Here is a 20,293-nt window from a genome sequence, read left to right as displayed (position 1 = left end):
GATGTACCAAAGCCCATTTCCCCAAGCCAAGGCTCCCTTGGGTAAAGTATAGGTCTGGATTATTCACTTTCAGATTATTCTGTGGGAAGTGGAGCAAGTAACCTCCTCTGAGGCCATATGGTCTAGTTTCAATATCCACACATGTTTTTCTGAGACTCCATCATTAATGTTAAATTAGGAGGAATTCACAGACATCTATCAGGAATTATTTACATGGAACAAAATCCTCTTGAGCCATCCCTGAAGTTTTACTATTATCAGAACCATATGTCTACTCAGTATTGAGCAAGTGTCACAGCTATCCAAAAGTACATTCTTTGTGAAGATCAATTGGCTGCAAATCCAAGAAGTGAATCTATACATTGATGTAAATTTATTATTCAAAATGCACATAAAGAAAAATAATAGTTTCTTCAGTATAACTCCTAGACTTGTGTTTAGATTTTATAGGATATCCTATTCACATTGTTGGTTTTAAACATTAATGTACAAGCTAATACTGATATTTCTAAAAAAAAAAAAAATCACTCAAACCATATCAAACCATATATATCATGAAGGGCTACATCGAAGAGGAAACTAGTAAATATACATTAGATTAAAACTATCACTTTGGTTGAGTTCTCACACCCACACATCATCTTCAGTCGTCAACAATAACATAGAATTAGGACATCTAAATTACCTATCCTGTTAGCACATAATTTTACAGATTGTGATGAAGTGTGAAGTAATTTTACTAGAAGTAATAACTCAATCAATTTTAAGACTTGCATGGAGCATTGTATTCAGAAGACTTCACTCAATATTAGAAAGATTGGTAGATTATTTATGTCTGGTATGGTAAGGGAAAAAAGACCACAGGGGAAATCATCCACTCCTCTGTGATTTATATGCCAGCTGTGATATATAGTTGATAGTACAAATATATGACTGCTGTATTTTAGAAAAACCCAGAGCCCTATCTCCCTTTGTGATGAATGACACTTCAGTTATGGAATGGTAGAAAATGTTTTACAAGGGGAGCAGAAAAATTATTTGTATTGCTTTACTTCTTTTTTCACATAATTACTTTGTATTACTTACAGGGCTAAATTAAGAACAATTCTCTTTCCCATTATTTTTAACAGCACAACCTAGACTCTTCTCTACTCAAATTTCTAAATCCATCTGGCCATTTCACTGGCCAGTCTGCCTAAGATTCAGACCAGACTCTACCCAGTCTCATAAGAGTACATGACCTGTGATTGCTTTTCCTTTCTATGTAGATCTTATGCTTAATCATAGCCTTTTCTATTTTCCTTTTGTTTCTGTGTCCTAAAAAAGTATTATGTCTTATCTTAAGTTCCTATGCTGCATAAATCAGCAATATCTTTCTCATTCAGTCAAGAGATTTTCTTATAATTCAAACCTTTTTTTTGGGTCTCCCTTTATTCTTTCAACATTCCCAGATAGATTTTACTCTCAGTTGTTACCATTTTCTTTTCTCTGTCATTTTTATCTTTCTGGACTGACTACCTATATCTCCAAGACACACACACACACACACACACACACACACACACATATATATTTCTATGCACAGGAAAGTCACAAAATTAGATGTCTGAAATAACTCCTGAAGTCATTTAGTTCCATTTTTTAATTCAGAGTAAAGAAATTAAGGAAAGCAGAAAACACAGTTATTCAGCATCATACTTCATTTGTGCTAGAAGTAATTATTGAATGAAGATATTTGGACCAGTTCATTTTAATTTTTTTTTTTTAATTTTGTTTTCTGGGCTAAGCTCTCCTACTGCTATTGTGTGATCTAGTTTCTCCTCTCATACTAGAATGCATTTCAGGGTCATTTGGTTGTAAGCAGTAAAGCCATATTTCAAACAGCTGAAGCTAAACACATTCTTAAATCAATTACTATTATCAGCATGTATTAACTTACTTAACCAGGAAGGTAAAAAGTGAGACTAGAGCTGATTGGAAACCAGGAGAACCAACAAAGTAAGGAATTTCTCTAAATTTTCTTTTTCTTTTTCCATGTTACCTTATTTTCCATGTTGAGAAACAATATCTATGGTAAAGTCTCCAATTAATTTCAACTGTTAAAAGCCTCCCCCCACCCTATTCTCTAGCCTTGTGATTTTGAGCAATTTTACCCTTAGTACCTTATCTCCCCTTCTGTAAAATAGGGATTTAATAAAATCTACCACCTAGGGTTAATGTGATAATGAAGTTAATGACATAAATTCCTAAGTTGTGCTTAGAAAAATGTTTAGAAAATTCTTAGAAAAAATGTCTGACATATATAAGAACTATTCCCTATTATTACAAGGGAATACTATTTTTAGAGATGGAGTCAATTTAGAAGCAATTTTGGACTTTTCATCAAACAAATCTAGGAAAATGTTAAGGTATTCTTTGGTTTAAAAAAATCTTTAAAAATTTTAGGCTATCATGCCTATTTTTTATACATTACCCCTGGACTAGTTTTATCCAGGGGATTGAGTGTCCCCATTGACACAGTCTAATTATTATTTACTTTTCGAAGTCTCACCAAAAGCTGGCTTAAGGGAAAGTTGGACACGAAGACCTATGTTAGTATTAGTGCTTACTGTTGTGCAGTTTGCCCAGGCCTCCTGAGATATGAGCCTCCCAAATGTCACTCTTTCTTCCTTAAATCATTCGGTATACTCAATGGATCTTAACTCTATACTTAGGCAGTTCCATTTTGATCTCACCAGTGTAATGCTAATCAAGGTCAACTTTTAAACTTGTGACTCAGTATAACAAATCTACACATGTCTACTGATTACAATTAATTTGCCTCCTCCACTTAATAAGCTGCAGTTGTAAACATTATTAAACCAGAAATATCTAGTTTTTCTCAGTACTTCTCACATATCAAGATACTTTATTTTCACCGTGTAAGGAAATTTTAAATAGAGAAATATTACTTTTTCTAAGCACTTATGTGTCCTTGACAATTAAATTGGTATTGTTAAAAACTTTTTCTGCAAAAAGATAGAAATGAAAATGCTATTAGGTTTAATCCAGGATTAACAAGCAATAGCCAGAAAAGCTGATATTCTCACCAAGCCTGAAGGCTTAGAGCTGAATGATACACCCTGCCATAATACATACATCTAAATAAAAGAATAGTTCTGTTTAAAAAACTGTAGCCAACAGTTATAAACAGTCTTTAAAATAAAATCCTGGAGACTTTTCCCAAGGTATGCCTTGCACTTAAGAATTTTAAGTATGCTTTACTGATCTTATCTCCAACATACACACACAGATACACACTACTTAAGGAAAAACAAGTGAAAAATATATTTGACTAGCGACTACAAAAAAGTCCTAGTATTTTCCCCTCAATTCTTCACAAATGTGAAGAGGAATATGTATGCAAGATAAACTGGTGTCCACCATAACCTCTGAGTCAATGAGAAGTTCCCAACTTCATACAACACATTGTTACCTAAAGAATATCATTAAATGGAAAGCAATCAACAGTTTTGCCTCTTTTGCTTAGTTAACCACATACATGTTTGCGTTTTATTTTTCAGTAACTTTGCTGTTATTTAAACAGATGTAGCTTTGATTTTTGTGTGTGTGAATAAACTAGAAATGCTACTAACATTTTTCCTCCTAAAGGATTTCCAAAAATATCAAAAGATGAAAAAAAAAAGTGATTTAATGTTCTCATTTAAAAGATGGTTTGAAATGCTCCAGACCTGAGTACAGAGATGTGGATGTAAGTCAGAAGAAAGTACTTATTATTTCCAGTAGATTCAATTTAAAACAAGCTACAGGGGAGACTATCTTAAGGAGATTATACAAATCTTTAATTAGAACAATTAAAGACTAATTGTGATTTAATTACAGATATTAATTTTTTCCAAGTTCAAAAATAAAATTAAATTGAATCGGTAATGCTTTATTGAAGGCTTGTTATCTTTAAAGTCTAGATTTTGGAACTGTGACACTTGATTATTAAAAAAGTCCTATTTCCTTTTCTATGTATATAGGATTTACATTAAAGATTTGCATAATTTCAAGGCATTACAATTTCTCAGTTGGTGGAATGATCAACCATTTTCATCATCCAACAAAAGCTAAAATACAAAATCATCATGTACTTTTACTTTTCACAAAAGAATATCAACTTCAAGAACAAACCAAAATTCTGAGGAATAAATGACACTTGGGACTTTTATAGTTTCATGCCCAAAGTGTTTGAAAATGCTTTCAAGAGAAGGGAGTACTTAAAAGGGTTACAGCTCTCAAGACTATTGTAACTGAGCATATTGTGCTACAAATAACTCCTTATGTGACTGTGACAGAAAATAGGCATTGGAAAGACCATCCTTTGGAGGGAAAATATAAACTGTCTAGGCAAATAATAAAATTATTTTGATTAAATGAGCTGAAGTTCTGGTGCCTCCAGAGTTTCAGAATGCTATTCAGAAACTATGTTCCTATTGAGAATTAATTATACTTTTAGATATTTATTACTGTATATTAATTAACAGTATACTATTTTTTAAAAAAAGATTTATTTATTTATTCATACAGAACTGGGGTACAGGCCAGAAATGCGGAGGGTGAGAGGATTCACCAGGGACAGAGTGGGGAGCAGAACAGGCAGACGAAGTACACTGCTGAGGGGAGCAGTGGGCAGGTCAGGAGAGGTCTGCCATGCCATGTGGTCATCTCTGGGGCAGGTGGGAATCGAACTCATGTGAAAGTGGCTTTAGCTTCTTAGTGCTGTGCTTTAACCCGCTGCGCTACCAGGGAGGGCCCAGTAACACTATACTATTAGAATTAGAGGACTAATAAATACAAAACTACTGCTAGATACAAACATCTCAAACAACAATTTCTAATTCTTTTTAAATATTTATTTTGTTTATGCATATAAGAACTGGGGTGTTGGCTAGAGGTGTGAGGGGTGAGAAGATTCACCAGAGACAGAGTGTGGAGCAGAACAGGTAGATCTACTGAAGGACACTGCTGAAGGAAGCAGTGGGCAAGATAAGAGAGGTCTTGTATGCCAGGTGGATCAGCTCCCTGGTTGGAATCAAACTCAGGCCTTAGGGAGATAGCACTGAGACTTAATAGGGCCACCAGGGAGGCCCTGTTTCTAATTATTTCACAAATGCTTATCAGAATGTACAACGCATTCCCCAGAGAAGACATCTACTAAATGTTTATGAAATGGAGGATGGGTGACCTGAACTGCATTTTTCCCTGCTATTTATCAACCCTGTAATAAATTTTGCAGCAATCTACTTATAATTTAAACTTGAATTTCAAACTATTTTAAGCAGACTAGCACAGGGAAAATAATACTATGAAACAGAACAGTGTAAAGCATTAGTTTAAAGGGACCAGAGGCTTGTTTTTGTTTTTTTTTTTTTAACTTCATGCAGGAGGTTAAAAAAATCTACCATAACTTGGCAAGTGACTGTTCACTGTGTTAAAAACTGAGACACAGAAGACAATTGATAAACTTCTGTTCTTTGAGATACTTTATTTGTAAATGTGGTGGGTTAGGGAGTTTTTCTATGGGTCAGGTAAATTAAGGAAGACTACATTAAACGAATTTCTTAGATACTGGATTCATAAATGCTTTCACACACCAAATTTTATTGTGGGTTTCCTTAAAGAAAATGCAAATTTAATGTTTATTAAGCCTATAAATGGAGTATAAAAGAAGGAAACCAAATTAGAATTTTATAAATCCATTACTGAACCCATGATACAGGAATTCTAAGTCTACTCAATCAATTGGTTCTTAATTATGTTCTATTTTATGCATATTGGAAAAGAGTGACAAAAGAGATTCACTCTTTGGTGAATGAACTGTAACAGTATGTTGCCTATTCAGTCATAATTGCCCCTCTCAAGTAGCCAGGGTCATCTTTTCATCTTTTTTTGAGGAAAAAAGAAGGCAAACTGTGGCCTATTTGTTCAGTGATGCCTATAGACAATTTTGTGTTAATAGTAAAATTGAACAGGGAACCTATACACAGAAATTTTGTGACCAGTTAATCTTAAAATGTTTAGTAACTGGCTGTAGTGCAGGTACACAGTAGGGAAGATAGAATTAGGGGAGCTATGGAGCCCTCAATAGGTTTTACTACTGATCTCTCTACACCATTTGTAGTGAGGTAACCAGATTCAAGGGAGCTCCCTGGGCATTCTGCCTCAAGAGCCTCAGCAGCGCTCTGCCCTCTGTGACGCTAACCTTGTATGATCAGTCGCTTGGCTCAGGTGTGTCAACATACTCATGCCCACACCACACTCCATATGTGCACCAACAGGCATGCATACCCCAAGCACACAACCCAAGTGCCGCCTCATTTAAGGCCATAGGTGATTGCCACAGAGACAAACACACAAAACCAGTGCAATCTCCATTTACATGTCAATTCACCCCTTCAGGGTTTTTTGCTGTACAATCTACACATAATTTTCCCTTGGCAAATGTGGAACACTGCATCCGTGACCTACAAAATGACAGAATGTAAATGGATACAACACCACAACCATACAACAGAATGCAACTATGTCCTGATAAGGCACCAGCCTACGGGCAGAATGATAAGATTGATAGCACCAACAGATGATCCATCAAGTGTGCTGCCAAAAACACTGCTGTTTGAGCCGGGAACAACAATTCACTCATGGTTTCTGCCTTCACATGCCAGAAGCCATCAAGCTTCCTGGTGTCTGGCTGTGTTCTCAGCCACAAGCAATACACCACATGCAGCATCCACACCTAGGATGCACTCATTCTGAGTTTGGAGACATACTCTACTCTTTGAGGGTAATTGCATAAACCCTAGGGGTGTCACTCACTGCTGTCACTCCACTGCTGTCATTGCCACCAGTGTGAGAAACAGTTGTCACACTGAAGTTTTTCAGTAAAAAGCTATGTCCTCCTCAGAAGAGTTAAATTGCATATGTGATCATCACCACCCACAAAAAATACTAACAATTTGTTAAATAGCCAACTCCTGCTATATTTCCCTCTGTGGTTCTTGCTAAGCTTTATCTAGTGCTCATTTCTAATTCAGTGTGGAAGTGAAGGTGATTTAAAGAGGGTTACCTGGTTTCTTTAACATTCTTGGCTGCTTAAGAACGGCTCAGGACTTCCTGAAGTTGGCACCAACTTTTGCCTTGTCCAAGTCGGCTTTTTTGATACATGTCTGCCTGATTATAGAGAACTACACACAAGGCTCCTTTAGGACACTGAAGCCCACCGGACACTCCTTGATTCTCATCTCCTGATGTGTACAAGTGATACCATCCACCTCTTGGGTCCCAAAGACAAAACATTAACCACCAAATTTCTCCTATCTTCAGATGGAATTGTCAGTCAAAAACTTTGGTCAGTCCTGGGCAAGCTCCAAATCATGATCCTTTTCCCTCCCCATGAGTCTGCCGCCTCATGGGTGGAGGGCAGGTGCTGGTAGGCATCTCCTCCTCCACACAAGGTCTTGTCCCACAGCTCCCAAACCTCCTGTGCTTCTGCAGCTTCTTCAGCTCTTCCAGCGACTCCTGGCCTCTGGTCTCCACCTGTGTTGACAAGGAGTCTCCAGTGTCATCTGGACTCCATTTGCAAAGCCATCATGGAACACTCACTCCTACCCTGCCTCTGAGCAAACACCGTGTCCATCCGCCTTCCCCACCAGGCGCTGTCTTCTCCACCGGCACCAGCGACTCTGGAGGTGCCCACGGAGAGGAGGTGGGCCATCCTTCTGTCCCTCCCGAGGTTTTGGGAGGGCTCCAGACCCATCTGTGTTGAATCATCCTGCCAACGAACACTAAGTGTAGTGCAGGCCGGCAGTAGGACAAAGTCGGCAAAAGAGAAATTGTTCTCGTGCCCACAGTGGCTTTTCCAGGCTTTTAATGGTTTTCATACACCATTTGAAGTGAGGCAAATAGACGCAGGCATATAGGGAGGTCCCCACATCCCGTGACTCTACCTTCTCTGGGTTCTCTGACTTCTTTGGCTTTTGGGACTCTCTGGCCTCTCCACTACACTCTGCCTCAGGCCCTCCGCCAAACTCCATTCTCTGTGATATGACCCTTATATATACGCTCATGCCTTGGCTCCCGTGTGTTTACTTACTTACGCCCACGCCATACTCCAGGATTCACCATAAGTCAAGCACACCTTGAGCTCACACTCCTGAGAGCCTCCTGCATTCAAGGCCACAGATGATAGCTACAGAGGCCTACAGAGGCCAGCAGCACAAAAGCCTGAGCAATCTTCATTTATCCTATACCTGAATGTTAGCAATCTCTAATTAGTGGTTAGGGATACACGCGGCAGAATTTGAAAACCAGGTTTCAAATTTTGATGAATTTCTGACTTAAAGTACATTATTGGGCCCTCCCTAGTGGCATAATGGGTTAAAGAGCAGCACTGAGATGTCACAGCTGCTTCAGCTAGAATTGGATCCCTGGCCAGGGTGGCGACCCACATGGCGTGTCAGACCTTTCCTGACATACCCGCGGCTCCCCTCAGCTGTGTACTTCATCAATTTGCCTGTTCTGCTCCCCATTCTGTCTCTGTGCCCCTGCACCTCTGGCCAGTACCCCAGTTCTTTATGCATAAATAAATAAAATATTTTCAGTAAGTACATTACTTAGCTCTTCAGTGTTTCAATTTTCTTATCTGCAAAACAGAAATGATTTTATATATCTCATAACTTATTATGAGAACTAAATAATCTTTGAAAAGTATACTAAGAAATTCTAATACATTTAATTTCCTAATACATATTATATACATACATATACATATATACACCATTATTGCTACTATTAATACAACTAATATAATATTAAGTTTGCAATTGGCTTAGCTAAAAGTCTCATTATTGATCTGTTCTTGTAGATAGAAGTGATAAATGAGAGACAGGTGAGATCCATGGTACTGCCTCTATAAAGTTTTCTACTGTCTCATCTGGGTAGTATGTCTTATCTTTCCTCCCCTTCTCCCTTACTCTTGCTGGAATATAACTCTGCTGATTATAACTTAAACAGCTAGCTGGGAATGCTAAGTGTAGGATAAGTGAAGATTGTCCAGGCTTTGGTCCGTTGACCTCTGATTATCACCTGCAGCTTTGAATGCAGGAGGCACTTGGGAGTGTGGTCTCCAGGTGTTCATGCCCGATGGTGGACGCCTAGAGTTTGGTGTGGGCACGTGTAAGTGAGTGTGGAGGTTGAGCATATAAATGTGGCACAGAACAGTGCAGTAGAGAGTGAGGGGGCAGGTGGAGAATGGTAACAAGAGCAAGAGACCATCAGAGAATGCCAGGGAGTAAAAATTTGCCAGTGTCTGGGAAATCTCCCAGCATTCTGCCCGGCCCCACCCATCCCCTGCCTGCCCTGCACTTGGTTGTCTCATTACAAATGGTGCAGAAAGAACATTCAAACTTGATAATTCACTGAGGACTCCAGAAAACTCCTTTACCCATCTGCCTGCATCCACAGAGAACCTGCCCTCTGCCTTGCTTCCACACTACACTAGGCAATCTTGAAAAAGAAAACTATATGCTACAGAGGGATAGGGAGAAGCGAGAGACTGAAGGACCACTTGGGTGTGCAGTTTTCTAGTCTTCAGTTGCTCATATCTAGACTTCTTTTACCTGAGCAAAAATACATTGCAGTATTGTTTTGGTCATTGTTACTTAGACATCTCCATCCCATGCTGCTTACCATCATTCTTAGTTTATTGATTAGTGAATCAGTTAAGAAATGTTTTCCTTTTTTGGCATAGTTGGGAAAGGGTAATAAATGTGTCATTTAAAAAAAAAACACAAGAAAAGAGCAACAGAGCTTTACATTTAAATATCAAACTGCAGCTTTATACCAAAGTTTCATTTTGAAAGCTTAAAACAGGACAATTCCATTTTATTCAAATCTCTTTTCATGGATTATATATTAATGTGGGGGAAATCTCAGCCATCATTTAACTCCAGCCCAGCATGATTTCTCATTACTCCACTGCAGTTATCAGAAGAGTTTCCTCTCAAGGTTTTAATCATTATGAAAATAGCAATGAAGTACTTAGTCAAAGATAGTAAAGTATGCTTCAATTAAAACCCGATAGCAACACAAATCTGTCTTTTCTTTGACTCATGCATAAAAACTATCTATACCAGTACTTCAACATTGAATTAGAAACGAGCACTAGATAAAGCTTAGCAAGAACCATAGTGGCAAACATAGCAGGAATTGGCTACTTAAGAAATTGTTAGAATTGTATGTGGGTGGTAATGATCAATAACATATGTAATTTAACTCTTCTGAGGAGGACATAGCTTTTTATTGAAAAACTTCAGTGAGACACAACTAAGTCTCTGTTCAAAGTAACATAAGACAGACATGATTAGCATTATGTAATCACTTACAAATAATTAGTAGCTAGTTGTTATTTCTAGGTAAATTGCTGCTTAGATAGACATTTCTGGATATTTCCATAGTTTCTCTCATTTGCCCACACACAGGTATATCCCATTACTAGAAATTAAGAGGGGCAAAGAGGGAAAGTATAACTAGAGAAGAAGCAAATGGAAGAAATTTATTTTAGCAACTAGTAACAAGGGAAAAATAGTGTTATTAGTAGAGGTAAACACAGTTTTTAAATATCTTTAAGTTTGATTTGATAGTCTCAAATGGATTACTGTCAAGTTCCAGCTAGGCTAACATTTTTTTCTTTCCTGGAAATGGTCAAACTTCTAAGTTACATTAAAACAAGTGCAATATTTTATATTTAAAAATATTTTCATATGCAAAATACACAAATGTCTTAAAAATCACAAGGGGATAACTACAAAAGAAAGCTCTTCAAAGCCAGATCACACACACACACACACAAACAAATAAATGGTAGCTTCTTCCATCATAGTGTAAAAAAGTCATTGCTATGACCTACAGAATATACTAGTCAGTTATCCAGTTCATTTTGAATTCACCTCCTTCTACTCTTCCCTCATACTCTCTTCTTGGTCACACTGTTCTCAGTGTTAATTCTTCAAATAAAATGTGCTCCTAAAAAACTTTGCAGTTGGTGTGTTCTGTGTGCAATGGGTTAAAATGCAAGCACTGTGAAGCCATCCACAGCCACTACATGATAAGTTCAATCCACAGTCAGGGAGGTGACACACATGGCCTGGCAGACCTCTACTGTCTTGCCCACTGCTCCCCTCAGCAGTGTATTTCAGTCTATCTGACTGTTCTGTCCCCCAATCTGTTTCTGGTGAATCCTCTTAGGCCCCACACCACACTACTCACCTGTACACCTGTTCTTGTATGCATACATACATACATATATACATACATATATATGAAGATCATTTTATTTTTGTATCTGAACTTGAGAGCATATTACTTCCCTATTGTTATCCTTTTTTATTGCGAATTTCTCTCCAGAAAAGTATATATAAATCTCTATAAACCTTTGTAAACTCATAAAAGTAGTAATTTTAAATACCATAAATGCATTTGTTGGGCACAGAGAAAGTTTATTTATGTATTTTTTTTGTTTGAATATACTTTAATGGGAGGAAAATCTTAAAAGGAAATAGAAGCTGGCTTTATATTTTTAAAATAGCAAAAAAAGAATAACCTCTCCTACAAAACAATACATAAAGATCCTATCTCTGGTTTCTTAATCCCCTTTAGAGTTTATTTCTGTATTGGTAAGCATGGGTCAAGTCTCAAGACATTTGTCTTCATTTATCTCAGTCATTTATAATTGCATAAGATATTATCCTGGAACTTAGTGATTTCAGAGAACAATACTTATTATCTGGCATTTCCAATAGGTCAGGAATCCAAGTGAAGCAAGGCTGTGTGTTATGCTTCAAGTTGCAAGATGTTCTCCAGGACCAAAGTTACTGTGAGGTTCAACTGACCTAGGGCCACTTCCAAGCTCATTCACCATCCATGTCACGGTGGCTACCTACAATTCCTTGTCAGGTGACTCTCTTGATAGCCCAACTCATACCATAGCATTGCTTTATTTATTTATTTAAAAAATATTTATTTGTATAAGAACTGGAGTCTGGGCCAGAGGTGCAGGGGTTGAGAAGATTCACCAAAAACAGAGTGGGGAGCAGAACAGGCAGATACTGAAATACACTGCTGAGGGGAGACGTAGCTAGACAGGTGCAGACCACCTTGTGGGTTAGCTCTCTGTCTAGGGATAGAACTTGTGGTGTTGCAGTGGTTGCTGATAGGTTGCTATCATTGAGACATAACCCCTGTACCACCAGGGAGGTACCATAGCAGCTTGCTTTAATGAAGCAAGGAAACAAGAAGACAAGAAAAATGTATGCCAGCAAGATCACAGTCAGATTTTGCTTTAACCTTCATGGTACCATTTTATAACCTCAGATAGATTCCATTAGAAGCAGGTCACTAGGTTCATCCCGCAGGCAAGAGGAAGAAGGGATCATAAAATGCCACAAATAACAGGAAATAGTAGTTATGATGGATCACTCATCTCTTAGTTCTGATCCTGTCGCCCTGGATCACCTGTATAATAGAAAATGATAGGATAAAAGTAATGTATTTATAAATCGTCAGTAAAATTAAATATATGCATGGTTGGAAAATAGTGCCAATATTTTCTTTATTTTTACTAATATCAGTAACAGGTAATATTTATTGAACACAAATGTCAATAGTGGACTAAATAAAAAAAATTTATCTCCTTTAGTATTTACATAAGATTACTTAGTACAATCTTGAAAGTTAAGTAATACCAATTGCTCCTTGTTAAGTTTGAAGAAGCCAGCACTTAGAGAGAATCTAAGTCACTTGCCCAAGTCCCAGAGATTGTCACGAGTGCTATGGTGGCCTCCACCACATTGTAGATGTGTTTTTAAGTCTATTGAATATTGCAAACTGGACACTTTACTTCATTACATATAATTAATTTTGAGACAAGATCATCTTCTAGGTAGGACTTCAGGGTGTCTAAAAAAAGGAAAAGGTCTGGCCCTCCCTGATGGTGCAGTGGGTTAAAGCACTGCACTGAGAAACTAAAGCCACTTCCGCATGAGTTCGATTCCCACCTGCCCCGGAGGTGACCACATGGCGTGGCAGACCTCTCCTGACTCGCCCGGGCTCCCCTCAGCAGTGTACTTCGTTGATCTGCCTGTTCTGCTCCCCACTCTGTCTTCTCTGGTGAATCCTCTCACTGCCCCTGCACCATTGGCCTGTACCCCAGTTCTGTATGAATAAATAAATAAATCTTAAAAAAAAAAAAAAGGAAAAGGTCAGTTATGTGTTGAAGTTCATGCGACCATCACATGGTGAAGTGCTGACACTGAACTTAAGTAAGCCTACAGCTACTCCTGTGCCAAACTGAAACCCTAAAGAAACACAAACTGAAAATAACTGTCCTGACATTCCTATTTCATTACGTTTAATATACAATCGAGTTTGTGGTATGCATGCCATGGTACACAGAGCTACCTTTCAGAGGATGACATGTCACATGTCCTTATTCTCTGTTGGAAGAAATGCTTTTGGCAGGAGGTCACTTTGCAGCCTGAAGCACTTCGTAACAGGAAGGATATATTCACTTAACTGAGGGACAAACCATAATTAAACTAAAAAAATTAAAATGGCTCTAGATGATCTGTGCATCTAGCCTAGCTGTAGGTAAAAAGAGTTTAGGTGACAGAAAGCAGTTCTACAAATGGGGACTTTCTGTGCCCATTTGGTATTCAGTAAAGTTTGTAACAACCTGGTGATAACTCTTTCTTTTAAACTCTGAGGAGAAATAAGAGTTGAGGCAAACAGGGATATGTTGTTCATGATTATTTGTGTGTTCAATGAGCTCTAAGATTAAAAAACATTAAAATATTTTCTGAGAAACAAATTAAATCAATGAAATAAACAGTAAATCATAGTGCTCAGATTATGTTAAACATCTTCACCTACCCAAAGGAAATTCTGCATGGCTCTAAAAGCAGTCTGTTTTCTACATCATGACTCTTTAATTAGTCAGTCCAGTCATTTCAGTAAAACAATATCTGTTGGAATAGTTTGCATATCACTGCTTGTTCCCACTCATTCAGCTACTAAATGCATATATCTCCCTTTCCAGGAGATTTTTCTGACCAACGCCACCATAAAAAACATTATCCCCCCCCCCCCCGTTTTAAAGTTATAAAATAAATCTCACTTGCAAAGAAATATCTACAATGCATAGGCTAAATACAAATATATAAAGCAGGGCCCTCCCTGGTGGCACCCCCGGTCAAAGCACAGCACTAAGAAGCTTAAGCCGCTTCCGCATGAGTTTGATCCCCGCCTGCCCCGGAGGTGATCCACGTGGCGCGGCAGACCTCTCCTGAGCTGCCCGCTGCTCCCCTCAGCAGTGCACTTCATCGATCTGCCTATTCTGCTCCCAACTTTGTCTCTGGTGAATCCTCTCACTGCTCCTGCACATCTGGCCTGTACCTCAGTTCTGTATGCACAAATAAATAAATCTTTAAAAAATATATAAAGCAAACACACATTTTACCAATTGACTCATCAGAATTAGAAAGTTGCCAGTAAGTCATAGACCTATCATATACCTCTTTCTGCTTTATCTTTCCCTTTTAATGCTTGTTTATTTCCATTATAGTTTCATTTGTTTGCACATCCCTAAAAAGTCGAATGCTTTGCCTCTTTTTGAGTGGTAGTTCCCTAGAATCATGTTAAATCCTTTTATGACTTTAATTTTTTTTTAAAGATTTATTTATTTATTCATACAGAACTGGGGTACAGACCAGAGATGTGGAGGGTGAGAGGATTCACCAGAGACAGAGTGGGGAGCAGAACAGGCAGATCAACGAAGTACACTGCTGAGGGGAGCAGTGGGCGGGTCAGGAGAGGTCTGCCACGCCATGTGGTCACCTCCGGGGCAGGCGGGGATCGAACTCATGCGAAAGTGGCTTAAGCTTCTTAGTGCAGTGCTTTAACCAGCTGCGCCACCAGGGAGGGCCCTGACTTTAATTTTTTGATAAATTCTGTGTTTATAAAGGCTATCTTTGTTGATGTAAATATCTTTAGTTAATTTTTATAACTAAATATCTTTAGTTAATTGTTTATGCTTTGCCTCTTTTTGAATGGTATTTAACTAGAATCATGTTGAATCCTTTTATGACTTTAATTTTTTGATAAATTCTATGTTTATAAAAGCTATCTTTGTTGATGTAAATATCTTTAGTTAATTTTTATTGCTGCAGACCAGTCTCTTTTGTGAATACTCTATAAACTATTTATCCAATCTATTGCTGATGGATATCTGGATCATTTCCATTTGTGACTATTACATTAACGTTGTAATAATGCAGAACACACTGCTATACCAGCATGCATCTTTTGTGTATGTTTGCAAGAATCCTTTAGATTTTCTTAACTGTATTAGAAAATGCCAAATTATTTTCAATTTTAGTAGATAATATAAACAGTTTTGAAAAGTGAATATACTAACAGTATCTGAGAAATTCTGTTGCTCTGTACCCTTACCAATACTGGTATTTTACTCTTCTTTTGTTTCTTCTCCTCCTATTCTTTTCTTTATTCTTACTGATACTATCAGTTGTAGTTAGTCTGATGACCATGTGCAATTTGTCAAGTTATTTACAATTTGTGTCTTTTGATTACTAAAGAACTTGAGTATATATGTTCACATGCCTTATATCAGATACTTATTTTGGTCTTGCTACCTTTTTTATTTTAAGTTTACTTCCTTTTTCTAAGATATTTATAGAAGTGTTTTACATATTCAAGATCACAATTCAGTTCTTTGTTATATGTGTTTAAAAAATTCTCTTTCGTTTTGTAAATGTGTTTTCATTTAATTTATGGTAATTTGATTAATTGAGCTTCTATATTTTAACCAATTACATATCATATATATATAATGATACATATACACACACAAATATGAGTGTGTGTGTATACGATGGCATTACTGTTTCATTTAAGGTAAAATTTGATTTAAATTCTTAGCTAATATTATACTGTCATGAGGATTGATATACATACCAATGGTTTAGAATTGTTCTAGAAAAGATACTTTACATTTTGTAATTGATTTTATCAAGTGTGTTAAGTTAATTCAATTTGTGTGTGTGTGTATCCACATGAAAAAGAATAAATGTGGTCAGTTACCTCATATTACTTATAAAAAATATCTCAGAATAGATAAACAGTCCACATTTAAGAGCTATATTAATATTAACTTAAAAAAAGATGTATTTAATTATGCATACAAGAACTGGGATACAGTCCAGAGGTGCAGGGAATGAGTGAATTCACCAGAGACAGAATGGGGAGCAGAACAAGCAGATGTACACAAATACACTGCTGAGGGAGCAGAAAGTGAGTCAGGAGAGGTCTGCCAGCCATGTGAGTCAGCTCCCTGGCTGGGAATTGAACTCATGCTAAGATGGCTGTGCATCACTTGATAGTGCTAAGCTTTAACCCGTTACACCACCAAGGAGGGCCCAATATAAACTTTTAGAAAAAAATTAGGAGCTAATTTTAAAGTCCTAGTACTAGCAAAATATTCCCTAATATTGATGCCCAAAGCAAAACAACAAAAGAAAAAAATACATGAATTAGACTTCCTCAAAAATATTTGTGCTCCAAGGTTTATCAAGGCAGTGAAAAGTTAACCTACAGAATGAAAGAAAATATTTTCAAACCTGCTAGAGGTCTTTGAGAGGATATCACCATGCATTGACCCACAAGCTGGTTATATGCAGTAAGAAGTTCCTTGCCCTCTTGCCTGTTGGAGTATACATCTGCCTGTTCTCAAACTGGGAGCCCTTTCAAGTACATCACCTTGAAAGATGAATATGTTATGGATACAGTGATAATGCTGATTCTATTTATGTGTGACTAACCTATTTTAAGTCTCAATATAAACTTTTAAGATTCTTGCAGGCAGATGGGGAGATCTGTTTATCGAGTAAGTCACTTAGATAAGACTCATAACTTACCTTACATATTCCTATGTATCAATTTGAATGGGCCTGCCTTTTCTTCTAGCTATCCTTTCTCTCTGAGTAATGAGTTAATTTTTGAGTGTCACTAGAAGTTCTGAATTTGAGAGTCAAACAAGTCATAAAGAATTTAAATCCAGAATATACAAGAAATCTCCTATTATTTAAAAAGAAAAAAGTTAAATAATCTAAACATTAGGGGGAAAGTCAAAATATACCTTTCTTCAAAGAAAATATACAAGGGGAAAATAACACATGAAAAGAAGTGCTCAATATCACTAGATATTTGGGAAATGCAAACCAAGATCACAGAGATGTCACCCACAGCCACTAGAATAGACAATAACAAGTTTTTGATGAGAACATGGAGAACTGGAGCCAATAAACATTACTACCATGCATGCAGAAGGTGTAAGCACTGTAAGTTACTCAGAGATGTAACTCTTGTCAGTTACTCAGGGATGTAACAGGACTACCACAGAATGCAGCAATTCTTCTAAACATATACCCAAGAAAATTGAAGTGGTATATTCACACTTACACCCAAAATGGAAACAAGCCAAATGTCTATTACCTTATAATCAAAATATGGTGGTTAATACTGTGGAATATTAGTAAACCACACAAAGGAAAAGGAATGCTGTACCAATACATGCTATATCGCAGATGGACCTCAAAAATTTTAGTGTCTAAAAGGACCCAGTAACAAACCACATATTGCATCGTACATTTAGATGCCATGTCCAAAAATAGGTAAGCCCATAGAAAGAGAAAGTATATTAATGATGGTCAAGGGAAAATTGAAAGTGACTGTTAGTGTGTGTGAAGTTTCTTTGGGAAATCATAAAATATTTTGAAATATGATAGTGATTGCACATTAAAACCCACTAGACTGTATATTTTCAAGGTGGATTGTGGATGTCTATTTTTTTCCTATTACACTGCAATTTTTTCCCTAAAGATTTATTTATTTATGCATACAAGAACTGGGGTGCAGGCCAGAGGTGTGGGAGAGTGAGAGGATGTGCCAGAGATATGGGGAATAGAACAGGCAGATTGACTGAGGTACACTGCTGAGGGGAGCAAGCAGAATGGGAGAGGGGTTCTGCTGTGCCATGTGAGTCAGCTCTCTGGCCCTCCGTGAATAAATCCCATGCTGCTGTGGCTGGTGAGAGCTGGATAGCACTGTTTTAAACTCCTGTACCACCAGTCCTGCAAGTTATTTTTATTAATAAAAAATCATTACAAGTAAAATGATTATACCTTTTTGGGTAACTACATTTTTTTAAAAGATTTATTTATTTATTCATACAGAACTGGGGTACAGGCCAGAGATGTGGAGGGTGAGAGGATTCACCAGAGACAGAGTGGGGAGCAGAACAGGCAGATCGACGAAGTACACTGCTGAGGGGAGCAGTGGGCGGGTCAGGAGAGGTCTGCCGCGCCATGTGGATCTCCTCCGGGGCAGGCGGGGATCGAACTCATTCGGAATTGGCCTAAGCTTCTTAGTGCTGTGCTTTAACCCGCTGCGCCACCAGGGAGGGCCGGGTAACTACATCTTTTATCTTTAATGACTCATTAACTTCACCTTTTTATTTAAGTTCTATTTGCTGATTATTTATTAATATTTTAAATTCTATTTGCTGATTGCTTGACAAGAATCTAAATGATTATAACTTCTTAAGAATTCTTTTACTTTCAACTTCTCAACTTTACAAATTATAGATACTACTCTTATACAACAGGAGACACATGGAAAGACCCTAGCCATTTATTCAATGTCATATGTTTTGGTTAAATTTGCAGCATAAAGCTTCTGACTACAATTGATTTAGATTCTTTTTTCCATACAATTTTCCTTCAGTCATGCTTCCCATTAAACGGCAATAGAGTGGTCATGGAAATTAGCTGAGTTTAGCTAAGGAAATAAGAACTTCAGCTGTAGAGGAATATATTTAAGATGTTGAGTCACTTCCTGGATATTTAACTCCTTGTTTGCCATGTTGGTATAGGAATGCCTTCCAGGAGTCCTCTGAATGCACATCGTGCTGACCCGCCTGGCATCACGACACAGAATTTATGGCCTTGTGACTGAACTGGCATATGAACTTGTCCTAGAGTATCTGGCACCAAATATGTGTGTGAAATGGAGGAGAAATGATACAAAATGTATGAACAAGCTGTGGAAAACTCTTCCTATCAATAAGGTTTAAAAATGTAAGCAGAGACTTTTGTCTTCTCATTACTTAGTTAAAACAGAAGCTCACTCCTGTCAGATATCTACTCAATAATTTGCATATACCTTTATAAATACACAGATTTTTCTTTTTAAAGTATCGTATGCAAAAGATTCTGTTAGAGTTCTTGTGTTTTGTAGGCACAAATCTGTATATATGCTACCAAGAAAGAGATCAGTGTTATTTAAACTCATGTTTTATGCATATCAATTTAGGGAACACATCTTTGTATATTTAATCGATTTTGTTCTTTAAGTTCCAGATGATATCACTCATAATGAAAAAAAAAAAATCCCACTGATGCAATCCCAATATTAACATTGATGAATTTATTAAAAACTGATCTGCATAATGACTATCAAGAATAACTTAGTGAATGAATACATAATTACTTAATATATTTCCATGCACAAAATAATTTGAATTCCCTTATATCTCACAACTCATATATGAAGGACACTTAGGTTTTCCTAATTTTGACAAAAGCTCTAAAAAATTTGCATATTACTGATAAATCACAAAACCAAGGCTGTTTTGCATTATTGATAATAAAAGCAAATTTTAATTATGTTTTAAAAATTGGATTTTTTTAGTTTATGTACAGAAACATTTTCAAAATTGTCATTACATGAAAAGCAATAAAAGACTATACAGCCAAAAATTTTAGGTAAAAGTTGTTATAAAGGCACACCTGAAAGAATTTTTTTAAAGATTTTTAATTTGTTTTATGATGTTCATGGTATTTATCATTTTTTAAAACTTATAATTTATTTTGATTTATTTTCTCATTCTAAGTAAATGTCAAGTTCTGTATCTAATTGTTATTGGTTATTTTTCTTCTTAAATGAGAAAACTTCAAATTTAATAAATTTCTGGCTCTTTACATAACTTGAATTTGTCTATCTCTAATTATTGGACTGGTTAATTAATTTTAATTTTTATCATAAATTGTATATAAAATGATATTTCATGTGGTATTTTTTCCTTAGACATTACTAATAATTTTATTGGCTATATTATATT

General features: G+C 36.8%; 1 protein-coding gene across 1 annotated transcript in view; it reads left to right on the top strand.

The window, feature by feature from the left end:
- ADGRL3 (adhesion G protein-coupled receptor L3) overlaps positions 1–19,837 on the top strand; it is a 726,682-nt gene extending 706,845 nt beyond the window's left edge. Inside the window, exon 27 of the mRNA XM_012724122.1 lies at positions 19,046–19,837. Coding sequence (XP_012579576.1) covers positions 19,046–19,128 — 83 coding nt within the window. The 3' untranslated portion in view covers positions 19,129–19,837. The remainder of the gene's footprint in view (positions 1–19,045) is intronic.
- The last annotated feature ends 456 nt before the right edge of the window (positions 19,838–20,293 follow it).

The sequence above is a fragment of the Condylura cristata genome, unplaced genomic scaffold (genome assembly GCF_000260355.1).
Source record: "Condylura cristata isolate star-nosed mole 26May11 unplaced genomic scaffold, ConCri1.0 scaffold00012, whole genome shotgun sequence".
Lineage (NCBI taxonomy): Eukaryota > Metazoa > Chordata > Mammalia > Eulipotyphla > Talpidae > Condylura > Condylura cristata.
The sequence above is the reverse complement of the archived record's forward strand: the minus strand, read 5'-3'. Positions and strand labels throughout refer to the sequence as shown.